We start from the raw sequence: 22,245 nt of genomic DNA, 5'->3' as shown, positions 1-22,245 counted from the left end.
GCCCTTATTCTTGGGAGGGCCTCTCATTGGATGTGCACGTGTACCCGGTCACGTGACAATGTATAACAAACGCTACTGGTCGTTTTGTCCCTTTAACATTACGCGTACGTCATAAAATTTGCGGTCACGTGATTATTGTCGCCATCTTGGCAGTTTTCGACGACGGAGGTAAGAAGGATCCGTGACGTCGAACCCAAATAAACACAAAGTATATGTGAATAATTTTAGTATAAAAATTGTGTGTATCAAGTGCCGAGGGAGTCGCGTGTGTAGCCGAATATTTGTCGGTGTTCCGAACGGTCAGTGGATTTAAATAGCGCGGCATTTGTGATGCGTGTGTGTTTCGATTATTGGTCCTCTTTTGGGGGGATAATCGCGATCGGCCAGCGACCACCACGGCAGCTGTTCGACAGCTAAGTCAGCCCTTACGAAAGAAATGGCGGGAGCTTTCTAAATTTTGATAAACCAGTAAAGACGTCTGGTGTACCCTTTAACCGTAGACAAACAATGATTAATATAAAGCGCCAAGGGACTTGCGATTGATTTGTTGGATTTTATGATTTGTATAGTTGTGGTGCCGAATAACACAATATAACCAGGGCCGTGACGATCCTCTCAACTTCCCTACGCATCTCCCATGCACTAATTCCTATTTAGATACAGTCTCTGTTAGATCGTAACAAAATTTGTTTCGAACAGGTATGCTAATGTGTACACTCCTCTGGTAACTTCTGGTACGAATAAGTTACTATTGTCATAGTAATACGATGTATTTGTGACATATCGATCGGTACCAAATAAAAGCAATGGCATATTAAACTTTTGTTTTGACAAAATATATTAACATTTCTTACAAATTGAAAATTATACGGTGAAATTTTCATTCAAGTTAATATGTTGTTACATTCTTTTAAATTTGTTACAATGATCTGACGATGAAGTTTTTCGTCGATGGTTTATTTTGGTTTAAGGCCGTATCAAAGTACAGTGTTTATTCTTTCAGTGTTATCTTCGTACATTATAATTTTGCTTATCTAAGCACACCATCAGCGAAATAAACCAGTAGATGTTTCTAAAGAAAAAGAGAAGTTCCATACGTGAATTGTGCAAATCGTGATCACCTCCAAATTAATTATATAAATTGAAACGTTATAAATATATAACAATATTTACAAATTCAATTATTTAGTTGCATTTATTTTTCATTTCACCGTATACGTAGTTCTCGAAGAGCATAGTGTGTTAAATAGTTTCATTAGGTTTAATATATCCCGTATTTCTTTCCAAAATAAAAAATAACAAAGAACAAATACGTTCAATATCAAAAGTACTTAATCAATATCGTTGTTTGACTACCATTTCAAGCGATGGGAATTCTAATCCACCAATGAACGTTAGCAAAAACAGCAGGGAGCCTCATTTTTGAAAATAATGTTGTCTTTTGAACACTCTTGTAGGTATTTAAACGTGAAAATAACGACAATGATGTAGCTAAAAGTATAACGCCGATTGAATAGCCATAGAGAAATCGTGAGAAAAGCCTCTCTTCCGTTTCACGACCCCTTCTTTCTATTTCGTTTCTACTTAACCCTCGTTGAAAAGAGCCCACGACTTTGCGACGGCCCTGGGCATAACTTTTTAACGTTTCCAACGTCGCGCCTGCCCTCTGGTGCCTAATTTTCAGCGATGAATGTTCACTATTTACAGGTTTTGTGAATAAATCGTGTATCGTGCGTATAAGGACGAATCGTAGCTCCGTCGCCGCCACTGAAGATTGCAGGTTGTGAAAATGTCGCGGTATCAGAAAATCGTTTAGGAGAACAAACGGTCAGGTGCGTATATTTGTGCCTGGTGACAGGATACGGATGGAGTTCATACGCGTTCCATTGCCTCGTAGAACCGCCGGGATCCGTGAATAGCGAGTTAAGTAGCACGAGACATGCCCTCAACCGAGCATACTGAGTGCGATTCCTCTTATTCCGAATTACCGGTGACTCGTGAACTTTGATATTTTTCGAGTTTCAAATAACATGATCATTGTCATTTCGAACGATGATGCATGCCTCATCAGGATGAACATTACTGTAGGTTAAAAGTATGCTCAGCATCTTTTTTAAGAACGCTATGTCCTTCGAGCGGATCCATAGACAAGGTTTTATCTTCGTTTCTACATCGTTTCTCTATTAGATCTTCAAACGAGATTTGGAAATCGTTTTGACACGAGCACAAGATAATTGAAAAGAAATTCTCGTCGAGTGTCTTGAATAGGAACTTTGATAGTTGGGTGAATCGGATCTCTATAGATAATCTGACAAAATGGTCCGCGTTTATCTAGTTTCTTCTTCGTCACGTACGTTGAATCGTATTAGTGACCATTGGTTGTTTGTGTTTTTCGTAGTCCCACTAGTAAACCCCATACACTCGTAAATTCTGTTGAATGTTTATAAGGAAAATTGGTTTGTGGATAATATCGTCGTGGGAGATCCGTCTGACATGATCGGATTCGGTAGGTCATAGGGTTGTTCTGTAGGTGGTTGGCGTGTTGTCTGTCCGGCATGTAGTATAGAGTTAGGAAGGTTGTGCGCGCGCGCCCATGGATAGTGAGTTGATGGGTCGTATATGCGTACGGTTGTATATATATATATATATCTATATATATATATATATTCTTCAGTCGTGTGCATATGTATGAAAGACGAAAGTTCGATGTGTAAAGCTGTAGGAATAGGTGTAGGTTGGTAGGTTGCTACGAAGGTTGAGAAGAGAGGTACGCGGAGGGCTGACTGACTGACTGGCTGGCGCTCGGACGCGGTGGCTGGCGAGTGCAGGTGACTGAGAGACGCTAACCATTCAAGCTACTTTACAGGACTCTCTTTATCCGAACTTTTGTCCACGCATCCACGGGTGACTCTTTGTCTCCTAATTATTGTTAGAACTGTGCGCGACTAAGATTTTTTGGACGAAGCGGGCGTATTTCGGTAACGCTCTGACTGGAAATCGACGACCACAAACTTTGTTGGTTATGGGAACAAGGAAATAGGAGTACGGAATTCGCAGCGCCATTTTGAAAAATTCGGCCCCGCTAAAAATTCCCTCCCTCTCCCCGCCCTCGCGTTCATGTCGTGGATGTAATGAAACGCGTCGTCGCCACGAGCCGCTTATTCCTGTGTTCTTATTAATTGTTTAGATCAACTGTACAGTGGTGGCCCCATGGAAGGCACATTAGAAGAACCCCCTGTTAAGGACTCATCTGAGGCCAGTCCTGATAAGGTTCTCAAAGGTATGCTCTGCCCTTGCTTGGATCTGTTAAAGCAATTCTTCTAAATATTCCAAGAGACTGATTTTCTGCCTACTTTATGCTTTCTAAAGTTGTTGCCACAGGATGATACTGATTTTGGCATTTGTTTTTTTTTGGTTGATGATTACTGTATTGTTTTACTGTAGTTTGCGATGGTTCATTTGATCGAACAATGTATATATTACTGAACAGTACATATCTTCCTCAAATCATGTACCAATAATTCATTGTAATAAACTTATGTGAATGTACATTCTATTATACTTTTAAATCATGTATTTATATTGTATGATTATTAATATACTTTATCGATGTATGATGATATAATTAATATTCTTTAATGTACTTCTTGGACATTCATATTCAAAGCCATTGTATAAGGAATTGATAATAGACACACTTATGACACAATATATTAGTAATAAATATTTAATATTTTTAGATAATGCTATCTCAATAAAAACAATTTTTATGTTTTGCAGATGTTGTGATACCAAATGGTGTTAATGGAAATTATAATGACAAAGAAGAATTCATGGACGCAGATAATGCATCTAATCTTGTGTCAAATGAAATTAATAGTGCAGCTGAAGGAGATGAGGAGGAGGAGGAGGAAGAGGAGGAAGAAGAAGAAAATGGTGAAGAAGATGACGAGGACGAACATAGAATGGAAGTTGAAATTGAAGAAGGAGATATAGAATCAGAAGATAGTGAACAGGATAGAATAGATCCAAGTAGGAGTAAAAAGGATGAAATCTCTGACTCAGAGACCGACTCTAAAACATCCGAATCACCGGAAGGTGTCAGTGAGACGAACAATTCTAGTGAAGTGTCTAAAACTGAAGATAAGTGTAAAATCACATCTTGTGAGGCTATGGATGTTGACGAACAGAGTAACAACTCTGATGTGGAATGTCTCGATGAAAGCATAACAGAAATACAATTTGATAATGATGATGTGTTCACTTTGAAAAATTCTACGCTAAAAGATGACCAAAATTTATCAGGTAGTAGTGATATACAAAAGATTAATGACAGTAGCGAAATTACTGACAGTACTTCAGATCCATCTGATGTGAAAATTTGTGAAGAAAATGGAAGCTGCGATAGTCCTGATATTGAAGAGATAACAGATAGTGCGAAGAATGGTCATAATTCTTCATCTGAGCGTGTCAATAAAGATCCAACAAAACAAAGAAAGCCAAGAAAACAAGTAGACCTTAGTAGTATTACGCCAAGGAGAAGTTCTCGTAATATAAAGAGGACGAGTTACATAGAAAAGGAAATAGAAGAGGAAGTAGAAGATGATGGCTCTGACATAGAAGAAATTAAGCTAGAAGATCCTTTGGCTGGTGTTGATAGTAAAGATAAAGAGAATTCTAAACTGAAATCACCAATCAAAAATAGTAAAACTACTATTGTAGTTAATGATACTAAACGTTTGGTAGAAATCGCGGCTGGTAGTAAATCTGTGAAAGGGGGGAAAAAAGAACCCACCCTAGTTATTATAGACACAAATTCTATACTTTCTGGGCGTGGTGGTGTTCCTGTAAGTAACAGTAAACCTCATCATACTGTTTCCAGTTCTAGCTCTTTTTCGGTAGTTCCAATGGGTATGCCAACGCAAACAATGTATCCCAATATGAGAACAACTATTACACCAGTACCCATGACATCAAAAACTGCACAGTTAAGTCCTAAAACGAGCAGTATAACTACGGTACCATCTACAGTACCTCCTATATTACCTACTTTAACTGATGATATGTTTGTGGTAGAGGCACCATCTTTTATAGTACCATATGTGTATGAAAAACCACCTCTAAAACCATTAAAAGATTTTGTCACAAAACTAGAGCAATGTTTAGAGGAGAAAGAGAAAGAAGAGAAGGAAGAAAGAAGTAAACAAAATATAGAAGAAAACAAAGGAGAAGAATGCAACGAAGACTCGTCGGATTCGAGTCAGAAGAATAAAGATAAAAGCGAGGAAAGTGATAATGAAGGAAGTTCTAAAGGGAAGAAGGATGGAGAAGATAGAGGTGACAATTCAGCAGATGTAACTGAACCTGGATTTAGTAATGTAAGTGATAAACACGATGTAAGGCAAGAGGATAGGAATAAAGTACTAACTTACTTTGACTTACCATTGGGAAAATTTTTCATGCAAATTGGAGTGAATCTTGTTCAAGAATATGTGCAAACTGATCTTTTACGGACTCAAAAGCGTAAACAGGGCAAAGGTAGCACATCAGCTGAAACTCAATTAGCTATAAATTCACTCATCAAGAATTTAGAATTTAGTAAAGAAAATAACGAACCATTCCATTTAGAACTGAAGAAATGTGAATTCTGTAATTTTAAAACAGAGTCAACCTTAGTCATGCAGCATCATTTAGAAACTCCACATATGCGCAACTATGTCTACAAATGTAACTTTTGTCCGATCGAAGTACGTAGTCCTCACGATATCTTATTTCATATGGAAGCGGAACATAATACTCGTGGAAGGTTGGAACGTGGTCCAGCTTTTCATCAGTGCCCTAATTGCCCATTTGAAGATAACCAAAAAGGCAAATTAACTCGGCATATACTTGCTTGTACTAAGAAATTTAGACCAGAAAAAAATTTAGAACCAGCTGCTGATTGGGAACCTCCAGCAAAGATTCCTAGACTAAATCGAGCAAGACCTGGACCAACAAATCCTAATGCACTTGCCATGGCAATGGGTGGTAAAGGACCACAACCACTTTTACCAAAATTACTTCCTGCTCCTATCACGGGTCGTGGAAGAGGACGGCCACCTATGCAACCAAGGTACTCAGATTTGAAAACGTTGCGACCGGGCGGTACAACAATGCGGCAAGGTAAGTGTCCGCTATTTAAAACTGATAATAATAAATTAAATTGAATTAAAGTTCTTCTATAAATATTAATGATTATATTATATTGCATATGTTTTAGATAATGTTGCAGGAATGATGTATCGTCCAACATCTTCTGGTTTATTGGTCCCTACTTCATACCAGTTTGGTAGTAACCAAATATTTCAGGTAAAGATGATTTCCATTTTATATAATTCTTACACAAAGTTATTGAAAGTAAAGTCAAATTGTTCTTTTAATAGAAAAATTATGAATGATTTATGATTAATTTCATATCATACAAGGTGTTCCATTCAAAACAGTTAGTTAATTATTTTCTTTAGCCGTGATAATACGAATAAATATTTCGTACATAACTGAAATCATTTTAAAGGATGAGTATGATACGAGAAAAAGAGAAAGAAGATTTCTTTTCTTAATGTTATTTTCAAAATCACTAATCTCTATTTTTGATATATGATTACGTATTTTGTTTTCTTACATGTTTTTGCCAGTAATCCTTAGATGACCGCGCCGGGGCCCTTGACGGCCCTCTAGCTTCATTATTTCGTTAATAATTCATTGACTTAATTCAGTTAATATTTGCTATTTTAAGTAATCCCCTCTCTTTTAACATCTTCAATCCTATGCCGTGATTATGTTTTTGAAGTATTTTGAATTGACTGAAATTAAATAATTTAGACCTGAGATTGATTAAAAATTCAATGTACTGCGTTATGTATTTAACAGGCTGGTTAGAAGAAGCAAAATTATGAATTTTATTTTTATAGGATAAATTAAGTAGTTATGTATATTTTTAGTTATTTATTTATGAAGTACATAAGAATGTACATATTTTTTGCTTTTATAAATATATTTATTGTGAAGTATTTGTAATATTATTTTGTCTAATAAATGATGTCGATTAATTCATTTAACTAATGACCACATTAACATTAATATTGTCAAGAAAACTTTCAGTACATGACTTTTTCGGTGGGATCAATTATAGACCCTATTGTGTAATTCACGTGAAATAAAATCGCGTAATTGATTGATATACGGCCGTTTCAGTAATATGACCCTAAAACATTCTTTCGCGTTGTCACAACTAAAGGAGATAATAGGTGACCTGTTTCGTGTAGGACATCCCGTGTATTAACACAGTATGATGAGTTTTTACTAAATTTCATGATACAGTCAAAGGGCAATGATAATCTTACAAAGTCATGCCCCTGTAATAATATATTTTAGTTATAATGTATAGCACACCCATGATATGCATAATACACTTTCATATTTCCTTGAAGTTACATATGGCAATTGATATTGATATTAATAATGTACAAGAAACATTACATCACGAATTTAGTTTTCTAAACACTGTGTTCTATTTTCTTTAACAAGAGAAAAGTATACTTTTGTATTCTGCTTATTAAGTAAAATTTAGGTATTCTACTTTTTATTTGTCTATTACACAAGAATACAGCAATTTTGATCTGTACATACAAATCAGCATGTTCTTTCTTTTTAAAGATAACAGTGTATAAATAAAAAATACAGGTTCACAAATTCAAGTAAATATAAAATTTAAGAATTAGTAAAAAAATATATGGGTGGTGACAGGTGGTGGGTGGCTCTGGGACTGTCATGTCGGCTGTCTCGGGAGTGAGTAGCAGTAGCGGCGGCAGTTCCGGTCAACCCACACCCATTGCACTTGTACCCAACGTAATCGACTCTCTCTCTAGGTTGTCCTCGTCACAGGTAAATAAATATTGGAAATTACCAGGAAGGTTAAATTGATTTTGTAAAATTTGTGATCGCATGGATGATGTGTTTTCTGCAGGTGTAAAAAGCTTTCATAACCAATTTCTTAAGATTTTCTACAATTAAAGCTACATATAATTGCTTATAGGATTTAACAGTGTTTTTTAAAATTATAGCTACATATCATTAGTGTGCAATGCAACTAGTTTTGCAATTATTGATTTTAGCAATGTTTTTTGTCCTTGTAGTACATTGCATTATGGAAACCTGTCCAATATTATATTAATATAATCTTATTTATTATTTATATATTTTTAAAGAATTGAGTGGTAACTTCTGATAAATGTGAAAAGATTTTCTTTGCAAATATTTAAAACTGTTGTTGTAATGTTAAATAAAATATAAAGAAATTTGAAAACAAAATACAGGATACTTGTAAAATATAGTTTGATAGTATAATTTTAGTGTAATGATATTTGAAATGTAATTCCAATAAAAATAATCTATATATTTCAACGTTTTGTAAAATTGCTGTTAATGAATATTGAATAGCATTTGAAGAGAAATTGTATAAGTACATTTATTGTTTTATTTTACAATATTGAATATAATAATATATTTTATATAAATAACAGACTGCTGATGATAAGAGAATTGGAAATTTCAATTTTCACTGTATAATTTTTTAGGTAAATACTACTTAACCGTCGGACGGCGGAAGATTTGACATTAGGGTGCAAGATGGAGCCGGGTCATATTTGATCTATGGTAGAATTCCTTATTTATAATTCCGAGCATAAAGTCTCTCATCAAAATTTTATCTGAATATCTTAAATTACATGCTTGTGAAGTTTAAATATAGAACAGTACGATGCTGTAGCCAAGTACGGAAAAATCGTTGGAAAGATAATGATTGCTAAATTGCTAATAAGAGATACAAGCTATGTTATCATTGAACTAGACAATGGAAGAAAGAAGGGTTAGATAGAAGTAAGACGCAGTTCCATCAGTGACATAAAACATTTTATCCCAATTATAACATAAAATAGCATGGGTTAAAATTGACCCAGCTCCGCAAGCGGACGATTAATGCAATACCTAATACTTTGTATGAGATAATAATGTTTGACAATTTTGTATACGACTACTATTAAAATAACTAGTATGCTTTATATTTTTCAGAATACAACAACCAGTCCGAAAAATCCTACAGCAAAGTTGTTGAGTCAACCAAGTATATCCATAACTCCGCTACCGCGTACAACATCTCAAACCTCTATTCCTGGTTCTGGAACTTCATCAAAGGCGGGCGGGAAAACTACATTTGTTATATGTGAGATCTGCGACGGTTATATTAAGGTAAGATACGCAAAATATACTTTAAAAATATTTTTCATGGTTTAAAAGTTGATACTGTAAATAATGCCTGACTGTATGCGAAAAAATGATCTATGCCACTGTTTGTTTCTTCGGTCAACAGTAGCAGAAACAAAATTCGGCTAGCCAAAATTTAAAGTAGTACCACACTGTATCTAATTTACCATATGAAGTTGAACATTCTTTTTAGGATCTAGAACAACTACGTAATCACATGCAATGGATCCATAAAGTAAAAATACATCCAAAGATGATTTATAATAGACCTCCATTAAACTGCCAAAAATGTCAGTTTCGGTTTTTCACAGATCAGGTATGAGTCTATTATTGTTCATGTAATTCCTATTTGCGCAATTTAATAATTTTGTATGTGATCGTTATACTGTTGAATATATGTATTTGCGTAATGTGCTTTTTCTTTTTAATAGCATTTGCAAGTTTTAAGAGTATAAAGTACTAACTGAAATCTAATTTTTTGTTTATTTTATTTTTATCATACGTTTTATTTTTTGAATATGTTTGTATAAAATTAGACCATAACAATATTGTATTCATACACCTACAGGGTCTTGAAAGACATTTACTTGGATCACATGGGTTGGTTACATCTAGTATGCAAGAAGCAGCAAATAAAGGAAAAGATGCAGGTCGCTGTCCCGCTTGTGGCAGGGTGAGTTTATTCTTTTCAAATTATTTAACGTATAAAATTGTATATGTTTGAGATTGAAAGTTATAATATTAAACAGCATGTTACCTGAGAATTGTGGATCTTAATTTTTAGGTATATCAATGGAAATTACTAAATCATGTCGCGCGAGATCACGGAATGACACTAAAACCTGCGCATCTATCTTATAAATGTACAGTTTGCACTGCCACGTTTGGAATGTATAAGCAGTTTGAAAACCATGTTTATTCGGCACATAGTGTCGTAGCTAAAAGAGTAATGGATAAGAAGAATACACCTTCATCTCCATCGTCCAGATCTAACGACTCCCTTTTAAAACCACTGAAGATCAATGATGAAATTACGATTATTCCACAACCAGCAAAACCTACAACCAGGTCGGGTGCAACTCAAGGCAGAGGAAAATAGCAATGATCAGCAGAGTGATACATGTGTCTTGTCTTACTGAATTTTACGTAACTTTGTGGTACTCCATACCGGTCATTGTAGTACACAGTGACTTGACGTGCCGTGTACATGTGTATGCATATTATGCTTAAGACGCAATTACAAACACATAAACCTACAACTCTTGGCAAAAACTAGTTGATTGCGTAATAATATTCCATCAATGATTATACCGATATATTTATTTAAGAATTTTTATTGTTGTTATCGGACATACATAAAATAGACTGTAAAATATTAAAGGGTGGCCTTCAGTCTAATTCTTTGGTTAATCCTAGAGCTGCATACTCCTGACCTACACGCCTATGAAACCTATAAATACTAAGTGTATTTACATTTTATGCGACACTCGCAGGTCATATTGCGGATCACTCTTACATAGCAAATTCACTATAATATAAATTCTTTTTCTAAGACAAATATATTTGAATTAATTCTATTTTGTTATTAACGCTAATACAATTATGTAGGGCAATGAACGATAAATTGTCCTGACTCTACATATTCGATACGTTTACGCATCATGTTGCGAAACAATTTCTGATTGATATACGAAGTAACAAATTGTACTAATTAACCAGAGTGCCCTAGACTGTCCCGCGATATCTGTTGGTACTCTACCAATAGTTTCGCCTCAAAGTTTTTCTATCATGTACACTTTTTTTTTTTAATTTCGCCATCGTATTTTTAAGCGACGAATGTGAAAACTTATAATTCGCTGCTTAATTTGTAAACGTTTCGTAAAGTTGCGTGTATGAAATAAGTTTTAACGTCAAAGACCTTTAAAGTTGTAAATTGTATCTATTGCTATAAGTTGAAATCTTCGGTCACAAGTATTGTAATAAAACATTCAGTTTTATTTTTGCGCTTTTATAAGAACAAAAATGTACATTAACATAGAATATAATATAAACGATTATATCAATAAAATAGGATGGCACACATAATGTGTATACATTTTTTCTGTTAAAACAATAAAATTTGTCATGGAGCATTGAACTTATTAGCACACATCGCGACATATATGCATGTTTATGTATGTGTATATATGATATATAATAAAATATTATATATACAAATACATAAAATTATTCTAGTATAGTGATAGCGTGATATAAGAAGAGACAATTACTTATCTTCTTGTATGCACTCTGGATTGATAATAGGCTTATACTGATATGTAGATAGTTGAAAAAAGTAACAGGTTTAATTTAATAATTTCGATTCATTCTTGATAAGTTTTGTACGTTATTGTAGAACATAATTTTAGAGAAAAAAATGCATTAAATGAAGGAAATAACATGGTGCGTTTTTGCACTATATGGCTGTATTATTTCATTCTACCACTTGCCAGCCACTGTCATGGCAAGCCATGTTGGTAAAACAGAAAGATTCATAAACGTAATTACAGAAATATATAGTTTACTGTAATAATTTGTACAATATTATATGATTATTAAAATAAAGTGTACCAACATTGTATCACGAGTTGTAATTTATTTGGAATGCCATTTAGATTATAAGAAATCGTCTATAACTTTACCAATAACTGTCAGTTTACTTTAAATAAATTATTAATGTTAACAAAACTCTTTAGAGTCTATGATGAAAATATATTTGAAAAAATACTTCACTCTTGAGATACGATAGCAATAAATAAGAATCTATAAAAAGATTTTGAAAATATTCTACCAAACCTTAAAACTTGCGATATTGCTATGTCGTCTTCCTAAATTTATCGTCTTTTATCGTCTCCAGCTTATTGATGCTTGATGTTCGAAAACGAGAAAGCACGTGATAAAATGAGTCCTCCACTAATGCAAAATGAAATTTTTACAGCTTTTGTTTTATTTTCATCGTATGGATCACATTTTTCTTCAGTTACTTCTGATTGACGAGGTGTTAATAAAATAAGATACAATAGTTTTACTATGTTTCAACAATGGTACATTATAATTCTTGATCTAAGCAGTGAGTAAGAAAATGTTTGAAATGTACAGTTTTTTAAAATACATTTAAAAAGACTTACATTAAGAAATTGAACAATTTAATTTCAATGAATCAAATTAATTTAACTAATTTTTAATTTATTATTTAATTCTTTTGTAAGATCATATTCAGAAAAAGTATTATAAAGGTGCTTAAATTTCATACAAAACTGAATTTGATTTCCGGTTTAAATTGCGATCAATTGGTCAATTTACGAAACTTCAGTAAACATTATACGTTTAAATGTTTATTTTGAATTTAATGTTACGTTTTTCGATAGAAACGTTGTAAAACTAGAATTATGTAATTTGTTATCGTTACGTTGTAATTTGCTATGCTGTACCTACATGTATATACATATATTGCGTCTGTAAGAGGAAACGCATTGTGTTCCTTCTGAACATACTAGAATTTGGCGGTTAAACAGGATTGCATTTACACCAATCTACGTCAGTGAAGAAGTCGCTATTGCCAGAGTGTTTCACTTTAAAGCTGAGATCGTTACAACAGACAACGAGGCAATGGATAATGATTTACCTTATTCCGTTGAATATGCGAAAAGTTCGCGTGCTTCTTGCCAAAATTGTAAGAATTCAATCGAGAAAGATACGCTAAGGCTCGCCGTTATTGTTCAGGTACGCATTAAGTATACACGAATACGAATGTTCGATAAATTTATACGTTATTATTGAGACCGGTATTGAACCTATAACTTGTAACAATCTTTATTTAATTGATAGTTAATATTTTTAATACTGCATAATTTATTTGTAATTAACTGCATATACACAGCAGAATGTATATGGTAATTTATGGTATTTAGTGAGATTTATTTGTTTGTGTTTACGTTCTCGTAAATTGTTATTTTACTTACCTTTAATTGTAATGTTACTATATTGTATAAATGACTCAATTTATTATCAGTGTTTGTCTTTATATTTGAATGATAATTTTATTATTACATGTTTTTAATCTTCCAGAGCCCTGTTCATGATGGGAAGATACCTAAGTGGTACCACCCAACTTGCTTTTTTCTGAAACAGAGGCCAAAATCTGCTGCAGATATTGCAAATTTTGATAATATACGTTGGGAAGATCAACAAGAAGTTAAAAAAAAAATAGGTTTGTTTATTGCAATATTGTAAATAATATTCAATACTGCACAATGCAATGGCAAGCTTTTACTTAGCACATTTTCTTTTACAGAGGAAGCAAGTAAGCTTCCATTACCTGCTACTGGTAGAGGGAAAAAACGTAACAGTACTGCAAAAAATGCTGGTCTTGGAAATGACTTTTTAATTCAATATGCAAAATCTAATAAATCACTTTGCAGAGGATGTGAAGAAAGGATAGTGAAAGATGAAATAAGAATATCAAAAAAAGATTTTGAAAGTCAGGAAGCCAGAAGATTTGGGGGCATGGACAGATGGTATCACCTTGAGTGTTTTGCAAAACTAAGGGAAGAATTACAATTTTATGAAAGTGGTGATATACTGCCTGGTATGGTAGACCTTTCCAAGGATGATCAGAAAACAGTTAAAAGTACTTTACCAAAAATTAAATCAGACTCTGCACCACCCATCAAAAAAATTAAGGATGAACCAGAGGATGTGGAAGATGTGAAAAAAATGGAAAAGCAAAACAATGAAATATTTAAAGTTAGAGATATGCTCTCTTCAATGAAAAAAGATGATCTCATTGCTCTGTTAAAGAAAAATGAACAAGAAATTCCAGAAGGAGTATCTGCTATAGTAGATCGTTTATCTGATGCAATCTGCTTTGGAGCTTTAAAACCATGTCCAAAATGTAGTGGGCAGCTTGTATATAATTCAGGGATTGGATACAAATGTGTAGGAGACCTAACAGAATGGACTAAATGTGAATACATAACTCAAGATCCTAAAAGAAAAAAATTTGAAATATCATCGGATCTGATCAAGAAATATCCAAATTTGAAATCTTTAAAAATGAAAGTCAAGAAAAGGTTAATAAAGATGACAGCACCATCAACATCTAGCCTAATAAAAAAGGAAGATAATGTTGATTCTGGGCCTAAAGTTGAAGCTAAACCAAAACCATTGAAGCATATGCAATTTGTTGTTATTGGTCGTACAGAAAAAGATAAAGATACTTTGAAAAGGAATATTATGCTTTTAGGAGGAGATGTAACTACAAAGATTCACGAACACTTAACCGCCGTTATATCGACTCAAAATGAAATAGACAAAATGAGTAAGAAGATGGAAGAAGCTAAAAATTTTAATATTCAAGTTATTACCGAAGATTTTATTGACGAAGCAAAAGACTACACAAAATCTGCTGTTTCGCTTATTAAGAAAAAGACCATTTCAAGCTGGGGCGGTAATTTGTCCGATAGGATTAAGAGTGTCGCAGAAAAATCCTCTGCCTCAAAAAGTAAACGTAAAAGTGGCTTTGAAAAGTCAGGATCTGGTACAATGAAACTGACATTAAAAGGTGGTTTAACTGTTGATCCACAGAGTGGAATGGAAAATGATACACATGTATATCAAAGTGGTAACAATAAATATACCGTTACATTGGTACTTTCAGACATACAAACTAAAAAAAATAGCTACTACAAGTTACAGATTTTGAAGCATGATAAACAAAATACGTATTGGTTATTCAGAAGTTGGGGTAGGATAGGAACAACTATCGGCGGTACAAAACTGGAAAAATTAGCATTAGAAGACTGTATAGAAGAATTTGAATCTCTTTACCAAGAAAAAAGTGGGAATGACTGGAATCACAGAGAACATTTTATTAAAGTTCCTAATAAAATGTACCCAGTTGACGTCGATCTTGAAGATGAAGTCCCCACACAATTATTAGAATCTAACATTAAAAGTGATTTGGAACAGCAAGTACAAGATTTGATGAAATTGATTTTTAGTGAAGCAAATATGAAAAAGGTGATGACAGAGTTTGAAATTGATACAGATAAAATGCCCCTTGGAAAATTATCTAAGAAACAAATACAGAAAGCATATGCGGTATTAACGGATTTACAGGAGATATTAAAAAATGAAAATGTCGAACGAGTTACTTTGATTGATGCATCTAATAGATTTTATAATTTAATACCTCACAATTTTGGAATATCCGAATTAAAGATTTTGGATACAACTGAAGAAATTCATGCAAAGTGTGAAATGCTAGATGCATTGCTCGAAATGGAGATTGCATACTCTCTTTTACATAGTAAGACGGATGACACGAAAAATCCACTCGATGCTCATTACGAACAACTGAAAACCGATATCAAAGTATTAGATAAAGAAAATAAGGAATACCAGGCTATTCAGGAGTATGTAAAGAATACTCATGCAGAGACTCACACACAATATGAACTTGAGGTTGAAGATGTATTTGTTATAAAAAGAAAAGGCGAGGATAGTAGATACAAACCATTCAGAAAATTACAGAATAAAAAGTTACTATGGCATGGTTCTAGAACAACGAATTTTGCTGGTATACTTTCTCAGGGATTAAGAATAGCTCCACCAGAAGCTCCTGTTACAGGTTATATGTTTGGTAAAGGTATATATTTCGCAGATATGGTCTCGAAATCTGCGAACTATTGTTGTACAAGTAATGAAAATCCTACCGGATTATTGTTACTTTGCGAAGTAGCATTAGGTAACATGTATGAGAGATATGCAGCAGATTATATTGAAAAGTTGCCGAGCGGCAAACACTCTACGTTTGGTCGCGGACAAACGCAACCCGATCCTAAATGTGTATATAAAACAGAGGATAATGTTGAAATTCCATATGGTCCACCTGTACGTGCTAAACTATCAAAGAAATCAACTTTATTGTACAATGAGTACATTGTATATGATGTTGCTCAGGTAAAGGCACGATACTTGTTAAAACTAAACTTCAAGTACAAAATGTAATATTTCTTTAAGTAAGTTTGATAAGATTATAATATTATAGTATTATAATATTGAATCTATTTCATATATTATGCTCAATAAAACTTACCTTTGCATCCTCGATATTTAAATATACTCGCGATACTACCTCCTATATGAATCTCATAAGAATATTGATATTGTTCTTATAGATACATGTATTAACTTTTTTTATGTACGTTTGGAAAATAAATTTATACAAAATCTTAAGACATTTTTATTCGTGTATTCAACTCTAATCAAGATTTTTAGAGGAAGTTTGACAAAATTAAAATAATTTACACTAATTTCTTAATTGATACGTATTTATTTTTGTTAATTTGCAAAATTAATACTCAAAATGAAAATCGAAATAAGATTGATCAAATGTATTAATACGAACATAACCATCCTCTCCGCCTGTGGAAATGCTACGACCATTCGGATGAAACGCAAGAGAGTTAATCGGACCAAAATGTCCTTTCAAACGTGCAAATTCTTCTTCAAATACTAAATGGAAAAATCGAGAATCAAATTTTCCTTGACGAGTGGATGTGGTTGTTACATCCATAGCATCTTGACCACCTCCAAGAGCCACCTACAAAAACAATTATAAAATTTGTACTAGAGTTCGTGGCTTCCGGATGCATGTCGCGTCTAGGTTCCAACAATTTGTCGACGTTTCGCAAACGTTACAGTTTGCATCTTCAAGGTTGAAGTCTCTGATCAAATTGCTAAATCTAGACGCGGCATCCATCCGGAAGTAATGAACTCGAGCATAGACTCAGACCATGATATATTATACTTTGTGAATTTATTTTTACTATTATACACAAAACATACATGATCATATATAGGAGAAATTGTAGCAGAATTCACAGGCCTTTCTGTCTTGTATGTTTTTAATACCACTAATGATTCACTGTCAAACAATTTTGCAGTATTATCTTTTGATGCAGTTACAAACATGGTTCCATCTTTATTGAATTGCATATCATTTATTTGGGATTTGTGACCTTTGACACTTGATAATTGTTTCCTTGTCTGTAAATAAATAATATTTACAGATTAATCACAAGTACTGTAATAATGGTATGTAAAGAAAAATGTATTACTCACTCTCATGTCCCAAAGAGTGATTTCACCATCCTCATGGCCAGTAATAATTGTTTCATCTAATGCACCCCATAAAATAGCAGAGATTCTAGGGCCACCAACTGCAATTCTAGAAATTGCATCATCCTGTGATAAGACTGCATCAACATTTCTGATGTCCATGATGAACATTTCACATGGGTGCCCCAATGCTTTGTCTGTAGAATAAACAGCAAGGTTTGCTGAATAACTGAAGCTACATGTTCTTACTGAACTGTTTGTGTGGAGCAGACCTATTTCTTTTCCTAAATAAAGATTATTACATAAATAGATTTTGTTAAATTTTAATAAAAAAAACAAAAATTTAATGAAACTAAAATACAGACCAGTTTGGCAATCCCAAACTCTTAGTGAATTATCACCACTACCGGATAAAAATCTTGTTGTGTCCCAATTAACATCAATACACCACACTGAACCATTATGACCATTGAAAGATCCAAGGCGTTCTCCGTTTAAAGAGTACCAAACATTTGGCTTTTTATCTTTACTCGACGAAAATAGTAAATCTCCTTCTCTATTATATTTGATTTTTGTTATGGCACGTTCATGCCCATGTAACATCAAAGGTTTCTATAGTAAAACGATGAATTTATTATTTTACTATTGTATTATATCGTAAAGTAACGTAAATTTACATTTTAATAATTATTTTACATAAGTTAACATTCGCGAAACGAAATGTAAAACTTTTAGTTACTTATACTTAACGAATTGTGACACTTTTAAGAGTAATGTCATAGAGGTTAAATTGTCACATGTTTTCATGCAGTTTACGTTAGACCAGAAGTTAAACGTAATATACGAAACTATCTAATACTATAAGAAGAAACTAACCATTTTGTGTTAAAAAAATATAATACTGTAAAATGATTAAAGCATCAACAATCGAACACTCAACAGCCAAAGGTAATTACAATACTCCTCACTCTCGAACGGTAAAGACACGAATGTTTCAATAGGTAGAAAGAAGCGACCATATTATGGTTACCATAACCTATACGCATTCGTGCCAACGTTATATCAGTGAATCTGCGTTCAGTTTAAATAAAACGAAACGAGAAGTTATGTTAAAACGATCATATATCTATTTAGAAGTGTAACTAAATTTCTAGTTCAAATTGACGTTAGTTTAATGTTAACAAAAAGAATGTATTATGTTTCGTATTCTTTATATTTATTGGTAGATATTTTTAGATCACGGATTGATAAATTTTGTTGTAGTCCAATGCAACGTGCACATTATAACTTTCTTCTGCCAATAACGATGCGCTTTTAACTAGTAATCGATCTTCGCTAGAATTATTTCTACTTCAAAATTTCCAGAATAAGGATGTTTGTACGAGAGAACTTAAAATGAATCGGAGAAGCACGATTACAAAATATTAGTGAATTTTTTTAGAGTTTTTTTTGGGAAAATTGAAGGTCGTCGAAGTTTTAGGAAAGTGCAACGAGCAGCCGAATTAAAGTGTCGCATCTTAGTTGCGAAAAATTCAGTCCCGTTCCAAATTCCGGTTGTGTACACGTCATTAGAAAAGGAAACGAAACTGAAACGACATGTCTGAAGTTGTTGGCCAACATGAAATTAATCAAAGCTATTGTTTCAAATGGAATGATTATGAAAACCATTTATCTGATGTAGTTAGACAACTCTTGGAGGAAGATTGTATGGTGGATGTTATATTGGCTGCTGCCGGAGAACGTATTCATGCTCATCGTATAGTTCTCTGCGCTTGTAGCACTTTGTTTCGAGTAAAGAACCTTTATATTTTTAAGAGCAAATTTAAAATGCCATGAATCCGAATACATGTTTCGCAATTATCGTTATATGTTCGTAGCCAATACATTACTATAATCAAATTTTGATCCTGTAAAAATTTTACCTGTTTTTAAGTAAGTCGAAAAATTTGATTGTTGTACAATTACATCTTCAATACCATTCTTGTAACGGGTATTAATAACTTTATTAAAAAGCACGTATTTTCCATTTCGTAGCAAAGGTAATTCTGCATGATTTGTAATGGATATTAAATTTTTTAATTATAGGAGGTTTTAAGTCAAGTGAACGAGGATCATCCGACAATAATATTGAGTGATATCTCAGCGCAAGATATCAAATCCATTATAGAATTTATTTATTATGGCGAAGTACGAGTTCCAGTCGAGAATATTAGTAGTTTATTGGACGCGGCACGTTCTTTAAAAATTTGTGGTCTTGTTGAGGTTCCTGTTTTTTTCAATACTAAATGAATATATCAAATTCCCTTTTTTAATATTATTTATGTTTCTAGATCGATGGGCTCGACGAGAACGACTCGGTTGTAAGCGCAAAAGATTTTAACGATAATAACGAAGAGCCAATGACTGTAATTGGCGAGACAGAGGAAAATGTCATTAATGCATTGCAACATGGTTATGAAGATTTAGAGGATCAACAGGAACAGAAACTTTCTGAAAATTCCTCTTTGAATAAAAGAAAAAAACGCAGGCGTGATACAACAAAACGAGATTATAGCGATGATATGTTAGCATCGGCAATCGACGATTTAAAGTCGGGTCAAACATTAATAGAAGCTTCGACTAAACACAATATACCACGTTCTACATTGTATATGCGTGCTAAATCATTAGGAATACATTTAAATGCATCTAGAAATGAATATCCAGCAGAGTGTATGAAAGCTGCTATAAATGCTGTACTAGGTTTGAATCTGTTTTACATTTCAAAGCGTGTGCTTTTTTGTGTTATTTAGTTTATTTCATTATTATCGTAGGAGGTTCAAGTTTGCAACATGCGTCAGAAATGTTTAGTATACCAAAAACTGTATTATGGAGAAGAATTCAAAAAGAGGGTTATCACATACTGCGCTCGGAAATGAAACGGTCTTACGGTTCTGACAAACGGGAGGCTGCGGTCAAAGCTTTAGAAAGAGGAGAGAATTTAACGAAAGTTGCACTTGAATTCAAAGTAATATTGTTTAATTAGTTCTCGATAGAATAACAATTTTTATTTTATTAAAATTTTTTGCGAGTATTATCAGTAATTATATTTTTAGATTCCAAAGACCACTTTATTTAGGGATAAAGCTCGGTTAGTTGACGAGGGAAAACTGCCATTATCATTTTGGAAGAAACGCAAAACGGAAAATGAAGAGTTAAAAAAATCACGGTTGGAAGAGGCTGTTGCCGCTTGCAAAGGCGGAAAAATGTCGCAAGCGGCAGCATCGATGACTTACCGTATTCCTAAAACAACAATATGGAGACGCCTTCAACAAGACGGCAAAAAATCAGAACGTTTAACGAATTCGAGAAAGCAACGAATAACGGATTCTAAACACAACATAGATGTTAAAACCCAAGAAGGATCCGATTTCACGTATTGCGAGGTTTCGTCAGAAATTCCTATAACTTACATAGACGAGAATAGTATACCTGAAGATTCTGTGATAATATTAACGGCAGAAGATATGGACGGATTGAACTTAGAAGAAGGACGACAAATAATTGTTAACTCAGTATGCATTTTTATTTATTTATCTTCAGAATTAAGTTGCTACAAATATGTGTGTTTTATATAAATATTTTTTTCAGGAATCAGTAGAAGAATATGTTCCTTGTACAATAAGCATCGAAGAAAATTCAAATTATTCACAAACCGAAAGTTAGCACATTAGTTCTAATTGTATATCTAAAAGTTATTAATATTCTTTTTGTACATACAACAACACTATACTAATTTTGAATGTCAGTAACAATTGTTAATAAAAAAAGTGAAACAGATTAGTGTCCATGACTAAACGTGATCGAGTCTCAACAGAGAGCATACTATTAATTTTAGACCCGATTGGGCGGTTTTCAGACGATATACGGGTCACTAAAATGACGACGTTTATACCTCTTGTTTTTCAGTTATTCCGATACATAGGCGTTATTTATAACAAATTTTTTAAATGTTTTATATAAATCTTAGGAAGAATTAAGTTTTATAATATATAAAAAAAATCGAATAAACTTTTTCTCTATCTGGAAGAGAAAAAATTAAACAAAATCATGTACATTGCATACCAATTAAATCGCATTAAAAGTGTATACCACAAATGTTTTAGAATAATATTATGTAAAATATTACTCACCGATTTAATTTATTTATGAGGCATGTTTTTATTTAATAGAGTTAGAAATGTGTAAATCATTCCTTACGTTCATATTGATAAAAAATAAAAATCATAGTCCATATTTTCCATGCATTTTACATTCTCCTCTACCTTTTCCATTAAATTCTTAATTTTTGTAATCCCTTATAACTACTCCAAATATTATTCGAATCTAATTAAGTTCTTCAATCATTTCTCTATACATTATTTCATGTAATTAATAAATTATAAACGATTACTAGAAGCGATAGGTGTTTCAATATTCCGCTAATAAGCGTCTAAAATAGTGTCGCCATCCAATATCAGGGATTCGGACTGCTAAAATCGTGCCAGGATCACAGAATGTTAAAAGGTTAAAAACAGTGGGTCGACTTCCGATATTCGTTAATAACGTCTTAATTACGGGTGGAATAGTCATAAAAAGTATCCTTGAATCTTGTCAGGGTTCTATACTATATTCATAAACTCTAAAAGTTCATAATTTAATCCTAGGAAAAGAGTAATTAGTAAATTAACGAGCAGTACTTCATTACGAGCCGGGAAGCACATAGTACACTGTGTTCGCCAATAGTGACGCCACAATATAAAT

The 22,245-nt window shown here is 33.2% G+C and overlaps 4 protein-coding genes across 10 annotated transcripts; 3 read left to right on the top strand and 1 right to left on the bottom strand.

The window, feature by feature from the left end:
* Positions 1-150: 150 nt before the first annotated feature.
* On the top strand, positions 151-11,385 carry Mep-1 (zinc finger protein MEP-1). 6 transcript variants are annotated; one of them, XM_076766327.1, is made up of 10 exons: positions 153-299; positions 1,708-1,832; positions 3,188-3,280; positions 3,781-6,162; positions 6,260-6,348; positions 7,786-7,923; positions 9,109-9,285; positions 9,494-9,616; positions 9,869-9,973; positions 10,085-11,385. In XM_076766327.1, exons 3-10 carry the CDS (start codon positions 3,211-3,213, stop codon positions 10,397-10,399), a joined length of 3,399 nt encoding a protein of 1,132 aa, XP_076622442.1. In that variant the 5' UTR covers positions 153-299; positions 1,708-1,832; positions 3,188-3,210; the 3' UTR covers positions 10,400-11,385. The 6 variants fall into 6 exon arrangements, with proteins under 6 accessions (XP_076622446.1, XP_076622442.1, XP_076622443.1 ...); XM_076766331.1 differs by lacking the exon at positions 1,708-1,832 and having other exon boundaries at positions 151-299; XM_076766328.1 differs by lacking the exon at positions 153-299 and having other exon boundaries at positions 1,685-1,832.
* A 1,397-nt stretch (positions 11,386-12,782) lies between these two features.
* Parp1 (Poly-(ADP-ribose) polymerase) lies at positions 12,783-16,572 on the top strand. The gene is made up of 3 exons (XM_076766470.1): positions 12,783-13,062; positions 13,408-13,549; positions 13,634-16,572. The coding sequence occupies exons 1-3, from the start codon at positions 12,949-12,951 to the stop codon at positions 16,348-16,350; spliced, it is 2,973 nt and encodes a 990-aa protein (XP_076622585.1). The 5' UTR covers positions 12,783-12,948; the 3' UTR covers positions 16,351-16,572.
* Positions 16,573-16,655: 83 nt separating this feature from the next.
* Positions 16,656-18,598, bottom strand: Eif3i (eukaryotic translation initiation factor 3 subunit I). 2 transcript variants are annotated; one of them, XM_076766472.1, is made up of 5 exons: positions 18,340-18,598; positions 17,829-18,075; positions 17,467-17,747; positions 17,191-17,391; positions 16,656-16,945 (listed from the first exon to the last, which is right to left on the bottom strand). In XM_076766472.1, exons 1-5 carry the CDS (start codon positions 18,340-18,342, stop codon positions 16,697-16,699), a joined length of 981 nt encoding a protein of 326 aa, XP_076622587.1. In that variant the 5' UTR covers positions 18,343-18,598; the 3' UTR covers positions 16,656-16,696. The 2 variants fall into 2 exon arrangements, with proteins under 2 accessions (XP_076622587.1, XP_076622588.1); XM_076766473.1 differs by lacking the exon at positions 18,340-18,598 and adding an exon at positions 18,141-18,159.
* A 181-nt stretch (positions 18,599-18,779) lies between these two features.
* LOC143342508 (uncharacterized) lies at positions 18,780-22,140 on the top strand. The gene is made up of 6 exons (XM_076766471.1): positions 18,780-19,254; positions 19,549-19,725; positions 19,794-20,205; positions 20,277-20,470; positions 20,559-21,017; positions 21,094-22,140. Exons 1-6 carry the CDS (start codon positions 19,060-19,062, stop codon positions 21,166-21,168), a joined length of 1,512 nt encoding a protein of 503 aa, XP_076622586.1. The 5' UTR covers positions 18,780-19,059; the 3' UTR covers positions 21,169-22,140.
* The last annotated feature ends 105 nt before the right edge of the window (positions 22,141-22,245 follow it).

This window comes from Colletes latitarsis, chromosome 6 (assembly GCF_051014445.1).
Source record: "Colletes latitarsis isolate SP2378_abdomen chromosome 6, iyColLati1, whole genome shotgun sequence".
NCBI lineage: Eukaryota > Metazoa > Arthropoda > Insecta > Hymenoptera > Colletidae > Colletes > Colletes latitarsis.
The sequence above is the reverse complement of the archived record's forward strand: the minus strand, read 5'-3'. Positions and strand labels throughout refer to the sequence as shown.

What these genes read in the sequence shown, in the direction of transcription:
- Mep-1 (XM_076766331.1), top strand. Translation starts at nt 3,211, where the DNA reads ATGGAAGGCACATTAGAAGAACCCCCTGTTAAGGACTCATCTGAGGCC. An exon ending in CTAGGTTGTCCTCGTCACAG is followed by an intron (nt 7,924 to 9,108) that starts GTAAATAAATAT and finishes TATATTTTTCAG; the next exon opens with AATACAACAACCAGTCCGAA. An exon ending in TCTGCGACGGTTATATTAAG is followed by an intron (nt 9,286 to 9,493) that starts GTAAGATACGCA and finishes CATTCTTTTTAG; the next exon opens with GATCTAGAACAACTACGTAA.
- Parp1 (XM_076766470.1), top strand. Translation starts at nt 12,949, where the DNA reads ATGGATAATGATTTACCTTATTCCGTTGAATATGCGAAAAGTTCGCGT. An exon ending in GGCTCGCCGTTATTGTTCAG is followed by an intron (nt 13,063 to 13,407) that starts GTACGCATTAAG and finishes TTAATCTTCCAG; the next exon opens with AGCCCTGTTCATGATGGGAA. An exon ending in AGAAGTTAAAAAAAAAATAG is followed by an intron (nt 13,550 to 13,633) that starts GTTTGTTTATTG and finishes TTTCTTTTACAG; the next exon opens with AGGAAGCAAGTAAGCTTCCA.
- Eif3i (XM_076766472.1), bottom strand. An exon ending in AGTTTGGGATTGCCAAACTG is followed by an intron (nt 17,748 to 17,828) that starts GTCTGTATTTTA and finishes ATCTTTATTTAG; the next exon opens with GAAAAGAAATAGGTCTGCTC. An exon ending in TTTCTCCTATATATGATCAT is followed by an intron (nt 16,946 to 17,190) that starts GTATGTTTTGTG and finishes TTGTTTTTGTAG; the next exon opens with GTGGCTCTTGGAGGTGGTCA.
- LOC143342508 (XM_076766471.1), top strand. Translation starts at nt 19,060, where the DNA reads ATGTCTGAAGTTGTTGGCCAACATGAAATTAATCAAAGCTATTGTTTC. An exon ending in AAATTTGTGGTCTTGTTGAG is followed by an intron (nt 19,726 to 19,793) that starts GTTCCTGTTTTT and finishes TTATGTTTCTAG; the next exon opens with ATCGATGGGCTCGACGAGAA. An exon ending in TGCTATAAATGCTGTACTAG is followed by an intron (nt 20,206 to 20,276) that starts GTTTGAATCTGT and finishes TTATTATCGTAG; the next exon opens with GAGGTTCAAGTTTGCAACAT.